A 15095-nucleotide genomic window follows, 5' to 3' on the forward strand; every position below is an offset into this window, starting at 1 on the left:
GCTTTATTCATCATAAGGCACCATATTCATCCAGATCTCAAGTCTGAGTATTTACAGGAGGAATCTCCTAGTACTCTGTTTCTGGCCCTCAAAACGAGGTATGAACAGCAGAAGGCAGTAGTCCTGCCAGAAGCACTCCATGATTGGACTCATCTCCGTCTTCAGGATTTCAAGTCCATCGGTGAGTACAATCATGTTGTTCATAAGATATGTTCCAAACTGCGTTTTTGTGAGAAGGAACCTACTGAGGGGGAGAAGATAGAGAAAACATTGTCTACTATGCTCCCTTCAGATAGGATCCTCCAACAGCAATACCGTGCTCGTAACTACACTGTCTATTCCGAGCTTATTCACATGTTACTTCAGGCTGAAAAGCATGATGAGCTACTCACTAAGAATGGCTCTCAGCACCCAGTTGGGGCACAACCTTTACCTGAAGTCCATCTGAATGTTGCAAATAGACAGAAGTTTAATGGTACCCCTCGGGGTAAACAATCCAATTTCGAGCATAAGCGAAAGCGCAATGGGAACAGGAGATCTAGATACCCAGGCAAGGGAAAAGGCACTTCAAAGCTCAGGTTTGATAAATCTAAGCTTTGCAACAAGTGTGGATGCTCCACGCATTCTACTGAAAAGTGCACAATGCCCAAGCATCTGGTTATGCTGTACCAGCAATCTCAGGGACGCAAAGCACCTCAAGGGAAAAGGTTTGAAGCCAACTTCAACCTTCATCCGGATAGCGCAAAAGGAGCTGGTGGTTCGCACGATGTTCCTCCTAGACCGAGCAACGCCGTGATTCCTTATCTGCCTGAGGCTACTGCTGAAATGGAGAACACGTTGATTGAGTACACCGCAAACAACGTGTTTGGCGACTTCGACTAGTCCCTCAATCTCCTAGTGATCTACTTAATTATGTCCATTTGTGATGATTGTAATAAGAACATAAGTTTGTTGTTGTCTTTATATTGTATTGTATCAGCACATTTGATATAATAAAGATTGTATTCTATATATTACTATGAGGTTTTCTTATTGAAAATTCTTTGTTTTATATAGTTTTCTACGGGGACAATCCGATGGAAGAGGAATTATGCCTTGTGGACAGTGGTGCCACAAACTCCATACTGAGGGAGATGAAATATTTCCAAACTCTGAAAAAGACAAATGGAGATATTCTAACTATCGCTGGACGCGATACTGTGATTGTTGGTACTGGACGTGCCATATTCACCCTCCCAAGTGGTACATATGTGACAATTGAGGATGCTTTACTGTATCCCGATTCTGCACGTACCCTGATCAGTTATCGAGATATCCGTAAAAATGGTTTTCATATTGAAACCCATGAAGACAACAAAGAGGAGTATCTGCTCTTTACTAAAGATGACGGATATGGCAAAAAGGTACATGAGAAAATTCCTTCTCTATCGTCTGGTGTGTACTATACGTACATCAAACCCGTGGAACATGTTGCATACAAAGTAATTTTTCAGAATGTTAACGCATTCCAAACCTGGCATGATCGCCTAGGCCATCCTGGAATAGGGATGGTGAGAAAAATTACTAGCAATTCCATTGGTCATAATTTGCTTGAGTCAAAATTTCCTCAATCTTCTGATTTTGTGTGCACATCTTGTGCCACGGGAAAGCTAATTTTGAGGCCCTCGCACCTCAAAATACAAGCTGAACCACTTCAGTTCCTTGAACGTATTCAAGGAGATATTTATGGTCCCATTCAGCCATTATCTGGACCTTTCCGGTATTTCATGGTTCTGATTGACGCATCTACACGATGGTCACATGTGTGTCTTCTATCCACACGAAACCATGCATTTGCCAAGATAATGAGGCAAGTCATTAAGTTGCAAGCTCATTATCCTGAAAGTCGAATTAAATCAATTCGGATGGACAATGCTGCAGAATTCTCCTCACGTGCTTTCAATGATTATTGCATGGCTTTGGGGATTGAAGTTCAGCACTCTGTTCCATATGTCCATACACAAAATGGTTTGGCTGAAGCAATGATTAAGAGGATCAAACTCATTGCAAGACCTTTGTTGACGAATTGCAACTTGCCAACCTCTTGTTGGGGTCACGCTGTTTTACACGCTGCTGACTTGATACAATTGAGGCCAACTGCATATCACAGTTCTTCCCCTCTAGAATTGGTACGTGGAAATCCTCCAAGCATTTCCCATCCGCGTAAGTTCGGATGTGCTGCATACATCCCGATCTCACCACCACAGCGGACATCTATGGGCCCACACAGGAAGTTGGGGATCTATGTGGGGTACAAATCGCCGTCGATTATCAAGTACCTGGAACCCCTGACTGGGATCTGTTCACAGCCCGTCACGCTGATTGCATATTTAATGAGGAACATTTTCCGACATTAGGGGGAGATTTCAAGTACCAGAAAGAATGCTCGGAAATTGATTGGAATGCTCATGCCATTTGATCCTCTGATCCACGTACCCAAGAGACCGAACTTCAAGTTCGGAAGATCATTAATTTGCAACATCTTGCAAATAATCTGCCAGATTCATTTACTGATTTGAAAGGTGTTACAAAATCCTTAAACCCGGCCAGAAACGCGCCAGAAAGAGTGGAGGTACCAATAAAAACCACTCAACTCCCTATTCCTAAAAAGAGGGGGAGTAGTACGGCCTCTGACCCGGAGCATGCTTCTAGCAAGCAGCAAAGGAAATCGAGGAAAAAAACCTCGAAGTCAGTAAATGCAGGTCAACTCAACGTTGACAAACACCTGATGGGCAGTTTACACCCAGTGGAAGGGCAACCTCCACAACCCAGTTCCAGTATGCACAAACTGACTGGGACATCGGAACACCCAGACTTGATCGTATTGGGAAATCACGAAGAGTCACTAGGGGTGCAGGAAATATCCATCAACTATGTTGATTCTGGAGAATTATTTGACCGTAAGACTACGACAGTCGACATATATTTTGCTGAAAAGATTGCAGATACCCTTCTCACTGATCATGATCCAAGGTCTATCGTTGAGTGCCAAAAGCGCTCCGACTGGCCTAAATGGAAGGATGCAATCCAAGCAGAAATTGCCTCGCTTAACAAAAGAAAGGTATTCACTGAAGCAATACCTACACCTTCCAGTGTTTTCCCTGTGGGATTCAAATGGGTTTTTTCCGGAAACGGAATGAGAACAATGAGGCGGTGAGATATAAAGCAAGGCTCGTAGCACAAGGTTTCATGCAGAAACCCGACATTGATTTCACTGAAACATATTCTCCAGTAATGAGTGCAACCACTTTCCGATATCTTATATCCTTGGCAGTGCAAAATCGTCTATCTATGCAGTTGATGGACGTCGTGACCGCATACCTTTACGGGTCACTAGATTCGGACATATATATGAAGGTTCCTGATGGAATCTCTGTCCTGAATAAAAATGCAAAACGCAACATGTATTGTGTAAAGCTGAATAAGTCATTATATGGCTTAAGGCAGTCGGGACGGATGTGGTACAACCGACTCAGTGAGTTCCTTCTTCAGAAAGGATACTCCAATAGTGTTGATTGCCCATGTGTTTTCATCAAGAAGTCCTCTACAGGATTTTGCATCATTTCTGTGTATGTTGATGATCTCAACATCATCGGCAGCACACCAGACATTGATGAAGCATGCAATCACGTAAAGATGGAATTTGAGATGAAGGATTTGGGTAAAACCAAATTTTGCTTAGGTATTCAACTTGAGCATCTTCCCTCAGGAATCATGGTACACCAATCTGCCTATATCCAGAAAATATTGGAGAAATTCAATATGGACAAATCCTATCCATCTAAAACTCCTATGGTGGTTCGATCTCTAGACATAGAGAAAGATCCTTTCAAACCAAGGGATGATGGAGAAGAGGTGTTGGGACCTGAAGTTCCATACCTTAGTGCTGTTGGAGCGCTTATGTATCTTGCAAATTGCACAAGACCTGATATTGCATTTGCAGTGAATCTACTTGCTAGACATAGCGCAACTCCCACCAAACGTCATTGGTCTGGAGTGAAAAATATCTTTCGATATCTCCAAGGCACAAATGATCTTGGCCTATTTTTCCAGTTCCAAAAAAATCAGGACTCTGATGTGATTGGATATGCAGATGCCGGCTATTTGTCTGATCCCCATAATGCCAAATCGTAGACCGGCTTCGTGTTCCTACATGGTGGCACTGTTATATCATGGAAGTCTTCCAAACAGACTCTGGTGGCAACATCTACCAATCATTCTGAAATAATTTCATTATTTAAAGCAACATGCGAATGTGTATGGCTTCGCAGAATGATAAACCACATACAACAGTCATGTGGAATGGGTTCAATAAAATCACCTACCATTATATATGAAGATAATGCGGCCTGTGTTGCGCAGATGCAAACAGGATATATCAAGAATAATATCACCAAGCATATTTCTCCTAAATGATTTTTCCCCATAATCTTCAGAAAAGCGGGGAAATAAGCATTCTGCAAGTCAAATCATGCGACAACCTTGCTGATTTATTTACCAAGTTTCTACCACATTCTACATTTCAAAAATGTGTTTATGGAATTGGTATGCGAAGACTTAGGGACTTGCAGGTGTCAGGGGGAGTCTCTTCTTGAAATATCCTCATTTTAATGATATCACATTATGCTATTTTTCTTTGTGAGTATATGTTTCAAGATCTCATCAAAGATTTTATGAAGAACTTTTAAAGAAGAATATTTTGAGATGATAAAGCTTCCCCGACAATCGTGAAAATAATCTACATGGTCAAGCGTAGATTAGGGGAAGTGTTGAGATCTGTAAAAGGGAAATCTTCCCTTGCCCAACGGCCAAGCGGTTGCATCCGCGGACGCCTGTGTCCTGGCAACCGATGCATCTCTCTGGAACCGACACCTCCTCTGGATCGTCGTGTCTCTCCAGGAGATATATAAGCGTCCTGTAAACCATCGTCAAGAGATTGGATCATTCTGATTCAAAACAAACCCAAAAGGCCATGACATGTTCTTACTTCTACTTGTCCCCATGGAGCACCAGCATCTCCACGCACCGTGCAACACGACCACCGTGCCACTGGTCGCGTGCCTATGCGGTACGCACACCACTATGCATCGTGTAGCAATGCGCTAAACCATCACTCGTCACGCCCCACCCGCCATGCAAGCCATGCACAACAGACTATCGATTGGTTGATGGATTGTAGAAAATCCAAGCAAACAGACTATCCTTTCGTGCCCTTGCCAGAGGTCAGGGCCATTTTTGATGATTCTTTTTCTTTATTAGATTCTTCTTTCATGGTTTTGTCACTTGGACCATCTATTCTTGTGCTGCCACGAAGTAAATCTTAAACTGATCACCCTGGTTCAGAATTAAGCATCTTGGAAGAGTTGCTCCAAGGAGAAATCGATGAAGAACGGCTATCTCTAGAATGATTTGTTGCTAAGTGCCATGTTGATTTACGGAAAGGACCAAAGAAAATCAACGAGCATGCAGAAAATACTTTTCTTTCGTGAAAACATGATCTTGATACGAAATGCATCAGTTCAGCTTGTGCTCACTTTGATGGTAAATTTTGCATCCAGAACCTCAAGAGTAGAGAACTAGGAGCATTGACCACCATGCAGACCTACACACTCCAAAGGCAGACAAGAATTTAACCCGAACGGGTTGATACAAGCACTTCAATTGGCTACTATAGAACATATCATAATTGAACGCAGCAGGATCAACAAAGCAAATATAGCATTTCAGCTTCAGAACGATTTCATGGGAGCATTCCTACCACGGACAATTAGAACCTACAGTAGACAAAGCAACTCAAGTTTCCCATCTTTTGGAGATTTGAGCCACGGAGAAGGTGAGTGAGTCATCAAGGGGCGAGTCACATGATTTGAATCTCGCCAAAAAACCCTAAACCCAAGCCCTAGGCTTTGTTTCGGTTCTTGCTGACACGGATTCATGCACCAGGTTTAAGTGGAATCCAAGTGATTCCTTTGAGACAGAACTAGGTAGACAGAGCAATGAAATAATTCAGGAAGTTGTTCAATTTGGCTTCAGAAAATGCAGAATGGGTAGCGTGGACGCATATCCCAAAAGATGGTATTATTAACATGCTTTTCATCACTGGACAAACATGAACAAATACACAAAACATCCATGTCTCTAAATTTTCAACATATAGGTAATCTAAACAAAAGAATGCAAAAAAAAAAAAGAAGGAAATCTGGAGGGTGGATGTCAAAATTGAAGATTTGACAGCATGGCACAAAGAGCAATCAGTCCCGAAAGATGCTACTCCCTCGTTTAGATCACTATACTTTAGTGATCTATAAACGCTCTTATATTTCTTCACGGAGGAAGTATGTTTTGTTAGTGTTTTTTATCACTGTCAAGCCAATATATACACGATATCAAGGATTAGGAAGATAGAACCAAAAGAAGAAAACAAAAGGAGACAGAAGATGAGACTCATACATGCCCTAGACATCCAAGGAAGGATCTAACAACATTAGCTAAAGCTTGGCTCTTAGACGGCAACTGCAAATGTTTTGAGAAACAAGCCTTGGGCATACATTACCACCCACTGAATTAACACCAAATGGAACTAAAGCAAATATATATACCCAGCATTGCATCAGACATCCAAGGATCAAACAGCATTAGCTCTCAAGCCTGGCTGGGCAAAAGCTCTTACGTGGCAACTGCGAATGTTCTGAGAAACAAGCCTTGATTTTATCATCATTTGCGATGCAGGGGCATATTGAACATACTATGTTTACAGTGCTGAAGCTCATTTTGAAACACAATGTTGACCAGGAAAATAACAAGGCTCAGACATCCAAGGAAGGAATTATCAGCATCAGCTCTCAAGCCTGGCAAGGCAAAAGCTCTTGCAACTGCGAATGTTTTGAGAAACAAGCCTTAAATTTAGCAGCATTGTCAATACTTCTCCCAGCAGCAAATCACAATAAGAATGAAGTCAGAAAATAAGGACCGACATAAAATCATGCACACTGTATGAAAGCACTGAAATGAGGGGATCCCAACCAAGACAAGCACACAATGACACAAGTCAAACCAAGAACACTTGCAGCTAAACTTCAAAATCTGACAAAATAAAGGGGGGCCAACAATATGCAATGAGCAGCATTTAGCATCATCAGAAAATAAAGACTTCTCATTCACAGTATAACAGCACTGTGTCAGAAGGTGTCCTAAGATTGTTTCAAGGTTTCATCACATGATAGTGAACACAAACCAAATTAAAGAAGAAACAATATGTTTTCATTGCAACGAACTCCTCAAAAGCAAAACAAAGAACCTACAAAACATATTAGAACCAAATAGTAATAAATAAACTGGAGTCGAATGGAATTAAGCTACAGTTCAGATCACAAAAGGCCGCAAAAGTAGATTGCCAAATAAAAACTAGAAGTGGCAACCAATTTAACCGGAAGATATTTAAAAAAACAGTAAAATACACATAGGCAGATTAGTTCAAAGTTCACTTATTCATACTTGACCGTACTGCTATTCCAGCAACTGTTTAAACGAAACCAACACACATCTCACGGGGACTCGATGGTCCATGAAACCAGACATGATAGTAGGACTTGACACAAATGAGACTAACACTTCACATGGAAGACAGGGGCACCCACCAGAGCACCCACGGCAATTACTGACCACCGCGGAGGCGGAGCACCAGGTGGAGAGTGGATTCCTTCTGGATGTTGTAGTCGGCAAGGGTGCGGCCATCCTCCAGCTGCTTGCCAGCGAAGATGAGACGCTGCTGGTCCGGGGGAATGCCCTCCTTGTCCTGGATCTTGGCCTTGACGTTGTCGATGGTGTCTGAGCTCTCAACCTCCAGAGTGATAGTCTTGCCAGTAAGGGTCTTCACAAAGATCTGCATACCACCACGAAGACGCAGGACAAGGTGAAGAGTGGACTCCTTCTGGATGTTGTAGTCAGCAAGAGTGCGGCCATCCTCCAGCTGCTTTCCTGCAAAGATGAGGCGCTGCTGGTCAGGGGGGATGCCCTCCTTGTCCTGGATCTTGGCCTTGACATTGTCGATGGTGTCTGAGCTCTCAACCTCCAGAGTGATGGTCTTGCCGGTAAGGGTCTTCACAAAGATCTGCATACCACCTCGGAGACGCAGGACAAGGTGAAGGGTGGACTCCTTCTGGATGTTGTAATCAGCAAGGGTACGGCCATCCTCCAGCTGCTTGCCAGCAAAGATGAGGCGCTGCTGGTCCGGGGGGATGCCCTCCTTGTCCTGGATCTTGGCCTTGACGTTGTCGATGGTGTCCGAGCTCTCAACCTCCAGAGTGATGGTCTTGCCAGTAAGGGTCTTCACAAAGATCTGCATGCCACCTCGTAAACGCAGGACAAGGTGAAGGGTGGACTCCTTCTGGATGTTGTAATCAGCAAGGGTACGGCCATCCTCGAGCTGCTTGCCAGCAAAGATGAGGCGCTGCTGGTCAGGGGGGATGCCCTCCTTGTCCTGGATCTTCACCTTGACGTTGTCGATGGTGTCCGAGGACTCCACCTCAAGGGTGATGGTCTTGCCAGTGAGGGTCTTCACAAAGATCTGCATGCCTCCCCGAAGACGGAGGACAAGGTGGAGGGTGGACTCCTTCTGGATGTTGTAGTCAGCAAGGGTCCTGCCGTCCTCGAGCTGCTTGCCAGCAAAGATGAGGCGCTGCTGGTCCGGGGGGATGCCCTCCTTGTCCTGGATCTTCGCCTTGACGTTGTCGATGGTGTCCGAGGACTCCACCTCAAGGGTGATGGTCTTGCCAGTGAGGGTCTTGACAAAGATCTGCATGCCTCCCCGAAGGCGGAGGACAAGGTGGAGGGTGGACTCCTTCTGGATGTTGTAGTCAGCAAGGGTCCTGCCGTCCTCAAGCTGCTTGCCAGCAAAGATGAGGCGCTGCTGGTCCGGGGGGATGCCCTCCTTGTCCTGGATCTTCGCCTTGACATTGTCGATGGTGTCAGACGACTCCACCTCAAGTGTAATTGTCTTGCCAGTGAGGGTCTTGACAAAGATCTGCATGCCTCCCCGAAGGCGGAGGACAAGGTGGAGGGTGGACTCCTTCTGGATGTTGTAGTCAGCAAGGGTCCTGCCGTCCTCCAGCTGCTTGCCAGCGAAGATGAGGCGCTGCTGGTCCGGGGGGATGCCCTCCTTGTCCTGGATTTTTGCCTTGACGTTGTCAATGGTGTCAGACGACTCCACCTCAAGGGTGATGGTCTTGCCTGTCAATGTCTTCACAAATATCTGCATCTGCAGAGAATAATACCAAACAGGATAATGAGCCTCTAGAAGCAGACCAAGCAAACCCACATTATAAATACTAATGCTTTTATACATCAAGTCATAGAGAATAAACAGCAGCAGCAGCATATTTTCTGCAAAAAAGCAGTATGCTCATCAGAGAAAAAACCAGACACACAAAATTACTATTGGATTCAATCATAGAGAGTTTAAGAAGATATCAGGGAGGAAGACAGAACTAGTAGAGAAAACATGCATATGAGGCAAGCAAACTAACATTATAAATACTAATGCATTTTGTAAGCTTTTACACATCACGCCATAGAGAATAAACAATGGGCAGCAGTATATTTTCCTTATATTGATTAAAGAGGAACTGACAGAACATGTACCACAGAAAATCCACAGATATCTTTTATCTAGGGCTCCATATAGCTGTCGGATATTATCATCTTCTAAGAAAATAAACCTAGCTTTGAGAGGGAAAACAATCAACAATCCTAGTCCTAGGCCTATAAGGAGTTTAAGGACGATCCTGGTACGACAAGAACATGATCACGAGCGACGGATCTGGCACACAAAGCTACTACTGGATTCGATCATGAAGACTTAAGCGAATCTATCAAGCAGGAACGGACGTCCTAGTAGAGAGAAAACATGCATATGAGATCAGACGGCATCATGAATTGGCTCCGAAGACGAACAGATTTGGGAGAACACGACATCTACAGGCATAACCCCTACGATTTCATATACACGCATAATTCCTACGAATTTGCTTGAAGCTTCAGCTATCTAACATGAGCGATTGATCGGGACAACAAGCTTCGTTCCCGCAACCCCAGATCGGAGCATAGCCGGGCAAAATTCGACGGCAATAATCCTCCAACTACCACGGAAACGTGGATCCGGACGGTACGGGGAGAGGGGAAGGGAATCGCCGTACCTTGGGGCGGTGGGGGAGGACCGGAGGAGGGGGAGCTGGAGTCGACCGGAGACGAGATCGGCTGGGGGATTTGTTGGTTCCGTTCGTCGGAGCGGTGGTGCGGATTGGATTGCGGGCTGGGAGGTTGGTGGGTATTTATGGCCGCTGGTGACCGGCCGGGGTGGAGAAGGAATCCCGTGCCGTGACGCTCCTTCCTTCCGCGTCGGTGTTGCTACGTTGACGTGGCGTAATTGTGGCCGTTCACTTCTCGAAATAAATAAATAAACTTCTCGAAATAAAATTCGGTTGAAATGGAGTGGCCGATGGTCAGATTTAGACGGACGCGAACGGATGACGCGCCTCCAGCCGATCCAAACGAATAAATAAAAAATAAATCCATGTCTGTGCGTGTTGAAATTGACATCAGACCAACACAGCTAGAAAAATAAAATGAACCTGTCAAGTCAAAATTGGCCATAATTCATGCATCTTAGCCGTAGTTCATGATGGCACACATGTCGGTATACAAAATGATTATGCTCTCGGCCATTGTTCGTTCATATAGCTCGAGCATCTTCTTTCCCCTCTTTTTGAACCAAACCTTTTTCCTTGGGACACATTTGCTCAAGTTTGACCGTCATGATCTCCACTTCCTTCGTTATTAGCGTGAGCTTCACCTCGTTAGCTTTTGTCTTACAATGCTCGTCTCGATCTTGAGCTTCTTCTTTTGGACGTTCTTCTCGATCTCGAGCTTCTTCTTTTATAACTCGGTGTGGGCCTTCATTTGATCTTCCTTCTTTATTACGAGGCTTAGAGAATTCTAGGTCTATCTTTAATTAGATCAACTCCAAATCTCTACTCCTACTAGTAAGATGCCCGTGCTATGCTATAGAATCACAAAAAATCGGCGGGAATTGTTTATTTAAGTGTCAAGAGTCTAGTGAACAATAAAAGATGTACCAAGACATCCTTCAAAGCAATGCCATATTGTTGGTAAGGTACACATTGAGCAAAATCAGACGTATGATTTCCGACCAAACATTTTCTTCTCAATTTTCACCTTACAGATGACTTTTTGTTCTCCCTGCACAGCTTTCTCCTTCTTGTCCCATATTGAGGGGGACAGAGAGCATGCGGCAAATAGAAAATCCGTTCACACATTTGGCAATTGCGACCACACCCTAACCAGCTGTTGGTTAACACAAGATCCATCTCTAGTCCGCACCCCATTAACTGCGACAAGAATCTACGTACACCGCCACCATAAACGAAAGCAATATTTTAGGCATCTATGAGGCCATGGCATCATCCGCCAAGCATAGTATACCCTTCTTTTAGTCATTTGCTCCAAACATCTATGCCAACAATATTAGAGCATCTCCAGTCGTTGGCCTTTCAGGATGCGCCTAAAATCGCCGCCTGAGGGTGAGCCGGCGTAAAAATTAGGCCTGGGGCGAGTTGATCCCCAGCCGCCGGCCCAGGGCCGCCCCCAGGCGCGTTTAAAAGTAAAATTTGTATAGCAAATTTCGGCACAGTTCGGCGAAGTTCGGCTAAACACGATAAATTTCGGCAAACTTAGGCATATATTAGACATGTTCGTGAATTTTAATTACGTAGCAAAATAGATAACTAGTCTAAAAGAGAAACTGGCTGAACGTCGAGTAGTCGTCGTCATCGCCGCCATCATCGGACTTCTCCTCCTTGACACGGCCGTCCCTGGTGGACCCCTGACCGGCGTCGCCAACGCGGGCTGATGGCGGCGACGCGTCGTCGTCGTCGCTGTCGCAGATGACGACGACTCCACCTTCGTCGCGGCCGCGTCGGCGCTCCGCGAAGCGGCGCAGGGCGGCGCACTGGCGCTCCTTCGCCTTCTCCAGATGCTCCTTCTCCATCGCTATGGAGTCCCTGCGCGCCCATTCCAGGGCCGCGTCGTCGTCGTTGAGTTCCGTCTTCACCGGCGCGGCCGGCTCCTTCTTCACCGGCGCGAGCCCCGACTCCGTCTTTGACTTGACGAAGCGCGGAGGAGGAGCCGACGAGGAGGCGCACCGGCCGCCCTCGTTGATGACGATGCCGGCGCCGCGAGTGCGCCGGCCGAGCGGCGTCTCCGCCGCGGGCTCGGCCTTGACGCCGAGCAGGGCCGGAGTACCGGAGGAGTGCGAGGAAGATCGCGAGGAGGAAGAAGAGGAGGAGGACCTGAACCTCCTTGGCGCCCATGGCCCGGCGCGTCGGTGGTGTGCCGGGGCGGCCACCCTCGCCGGGTACGCCAACGGCGGGTCGTTGCCGCCCTCGAGGTACGTCAGCACGCCCTCGAGTGTGCGGCCGGGGACGCCCCACCACAGGTGGCGCCCCTCGCTGTTCTTCTGGCCGCCGACCACCGGCGCGTCGTTGGTGGACGCCAACCGCTACTGCTGGCGGCGCTCGAAGTACGCCGCCCAAGCCGCGTGGTTGTCGGCGGCGTACTGGGGGAGGGAGAGCTGGGCGTCAGTGAGGGAGGCGCGTACGACCTCGACCTCCTCGGCGAAGTATTTGGGCTTGGCCACGGCGTCGGGCAACGGGGGAACGGGCACTCCCCCGTCGCCGAGTCTCCACCCCGTCGGCCCGACGCGCATGTCCAGCGGCCCGGGATGTTCGCCTGGAACAGGAGCCAGGACTCCTGTTCGCGCAGCGAACGGCGGCCGAAGCCGTTGGCCGCCGCCTCGTCTCCGGGGAAACGCTCTGCCATGGCGACGGGCTCGGGAGAGGTAGAGAGGGAGAGGGAGGGGCTGGGCGGCGGCGAGGGGCGGGGCTGGTGTGGGCACAGGCGAGTGAGGCCACCGGCTATATAGCCGCGCCGCGCCCGTGTGAACGCGTGCGAGGGAGGGGAGGCATCGGCGCGCCGTCCCGTGACGCGCCGCCCGTGAGGAATCAATGGTAAGGCTGACCGGCAGCAGCCTTGCCACTGATTCCCCGTGGGAACCGAGGCCGTTGGGGGAAGACGAGGCGCCGTGTCGCTGACGCGGCTGGTCCGCGGCTTTTTCGCGCCAAAACAGCTCGCCCCGGTGCCCCCGGGTGCCCCAGCGCGCCGGGTTCGGCCTGGGTCCTTCGGCGCTGTTTTCGGCCCAGGCCGGCGAAAATCGGACTCCTGGGACGCGACTGGGCCGTTTTTTCGGCGTCAGCACGAGAAAATCGTCTGGGGAGGTCTTTCTGGGGACGCGGCTGGAGATGCTCTCAGCCCTCGAGATCTCGCTTCATCTACCTTCTCACCTAAAATTGGTATGTACATAAACGGGTTTGTAGAATATTTAGACAAAGGGAAAAAAACCTTTATGGGGTCTAAAGTTATTTAGGCAAACAAAAAACCGAATGGACAACACTTTCAATACATTTTGTACGGAACAAAGAAACAAAATGTAAAGTAAAAGATGCTCTTGAATCATATTTATATAGAAGGGGTGAGTGCACATGTATGTATATACAAAAATATTAGTATTTGACTACTTATAACTTTTCTTACATCAACCAGGTCTATGCAAAGAAAACGTTCACAACGGACAACCAGGAGACAAATATTCGGGATGTGTCTTAAAAAATTGGATGTTTCTCCCCATAGGCAGAATCTGAAGTCAACAGAAGCAATGAACATAGAGAAAAAAAAAGACATAACAAACACAAAAGTAGTATTTTTGGTTGTGCTCGATGCCAACCTATCAACAATATAACATCGTTTGATCAATGTCTAGGAACTTTTTTTTGCGGGACATAGAAATGAATTGGATCTTGGAAATAATTTAAATAAACAACAATGTTTCACCTGATCTTTTGTGACCCCGTAGCGTAGTACGGGCATCTTACTAGTTACAACTAGAACGAGAGAACTAAAGGAGGCTCCAAAGCTGTGTGTTTAATTGTGGCAAAAATCTCTAATATATATAGGTTGGAGGAGAGGGAGGGGGCGCCACAAGTCGGAGGAGTCCTTCCCTTGCGTCGGCTTAAGGGGGTCCAATTCGGGCCCCTCTAGCTTCAAGCTAGGGGGCGTGCCTCTGTAGCCGCCTATTCTACCGTCGACGGCGGTCGTAAACCATATAGGCAGTTGGGTTCTCCTGCATCCATCGTCGCGTGAGTGTCGAGTGGGGAGAAGAGAGATAGGGAACGGGAGAGACGGGGATACCATTTTATGAGGAGCAGTTTTCGGAGACTCGCAATTTCGATTACATCACACGTATCGATTGGACTTACTTCCGCTTCCGCTTCCATGGGTTGAGGAAAGCCCGAAGGAGTCAACCGGAGGGGCATGTAGCATGCACGGAGGAATCAAGTGCATATCTGAGCCATACATGGTTAATCAAACAACTGGAAATAATTATAGAGACGTGGACGCACGAGAATGCAGGAAAATAGGGTAGTGGAGGCTCCTATTTAGATATAGTAGATTGGACCCTAGGGCCCAATCACCTCCCACCACTTGGCCTTTTTTATGTTCTTTGACCTGTTGATATTTAATTAATTATAAAAGCCCCCTAATCAATATTAGAGCCTTTTATTATCAATTAAATATCATCGAAAACATTTCTCACTTATATAAAAAATCCCAGTAAACCCTGAAACTCTTCCAGGAACTCCGAAACAATTCTAGTTTCTCTCAAAACTATTTTTAATATTAATGTAACCATTGTTGGGGAACACAGTAATTTCAAAATTTTCCTACGCACACGGAAGATCTATCATGGTGATGCATAGCAACGAGAGGGGAGAGTGTATCTATGTACCCTCATAGACCGAAAGCGGAAGCGTTTTATCAACGCGGTTGATGTAGTCGTACACCTTCACAATCCGTCCTGATCAAGTACCGAACGTACAACACCTCCGTGTTTAGCACACGTTCAGCTCGATGACGTCCTCGCCTTC

General features: G+C 46.7%; 1 protein-coding gene and 3 non-coding genes across 4 annotated transcripts; all 4 read right to left on the reverse strand.

Moving 5' to 3' along the window:
• Positions 1–6645: 6645 nt before the first annotated feature.
• LOC125517686 lies at positions 6646–6762 on the reverse strand. The gene has a single exon (XR_007287734.1). It is a non-coding gene; the product is annotated as a small nucleolar RNA SNORD14 (small nucleolar RNA).
• Positions 6763–6841: 79 nt separating this feature from the next.
• Positions 6842–6957, reverse strand: LOC125517688. Its single transcript, XR_007287736.1, has one exon. It is a non-coding gene; the product is annotated as a small nucleolar RNA SNORD14 (small nucleolar RNA).
• A 210-nt stretch (positions 6958–7167) lies between these two features.
• On the reverse strand, positions 7168–7263 carry LOC125517793. Its single transcript, XR_007287801.1, has one exon. It is a non-coding gene; the product is annotated as a small nucleolar RNA snoR31/Z110/Z27 (small nucleolar RNA).
• Positions 7264–7507: 244 nt separating this feature from the next.
• Positions 7508–10390, reverse strand: LOC125513624 (polyubiquitin-like). Its single transcript, XM_048678787.1, has 2 exons — positions 10233–10390; positions 7508–9295 (listed from the first exon to the last, which is right to left on the reverse strand). The coding sequence occupies exon 2, from the start codon at positions 9293–9295 to the stop codon at positions 7694–7696; it is 1602 nt and encodes a 533-aa protein (XP_048534744.1). The 5' UTR covers positions 10233–10390; the 3' UTR covers positions 7508–7693.
• Positions 10391–15095: the final 4705 nt, after the last annotated feature.

The sequence above is a fragment of the Triticum urartu genome, chromosome 6 (assembly GCF_003073215.2).
Source record: "Triticum urartu cultivar G1812 chromosome 6, Tu2.1, whole genome shotgun sequence".
In the NCBI taxonomy this organism is placed as follows: Eukaryota; Viridiplantae; Streptophyta; class Magnoliopsida; order Poales; family Poaceae; genus Triticum; species Triticum urartu.

Coding starts and splice junctions, on each gene's coding strand:
- LOC125513624 (XM_048678787.1), bottom strand. CDS start 9,295: ATGCAGATATTTGTGAAGACATTGACAGGCAAGACCATCACCCTTGAG.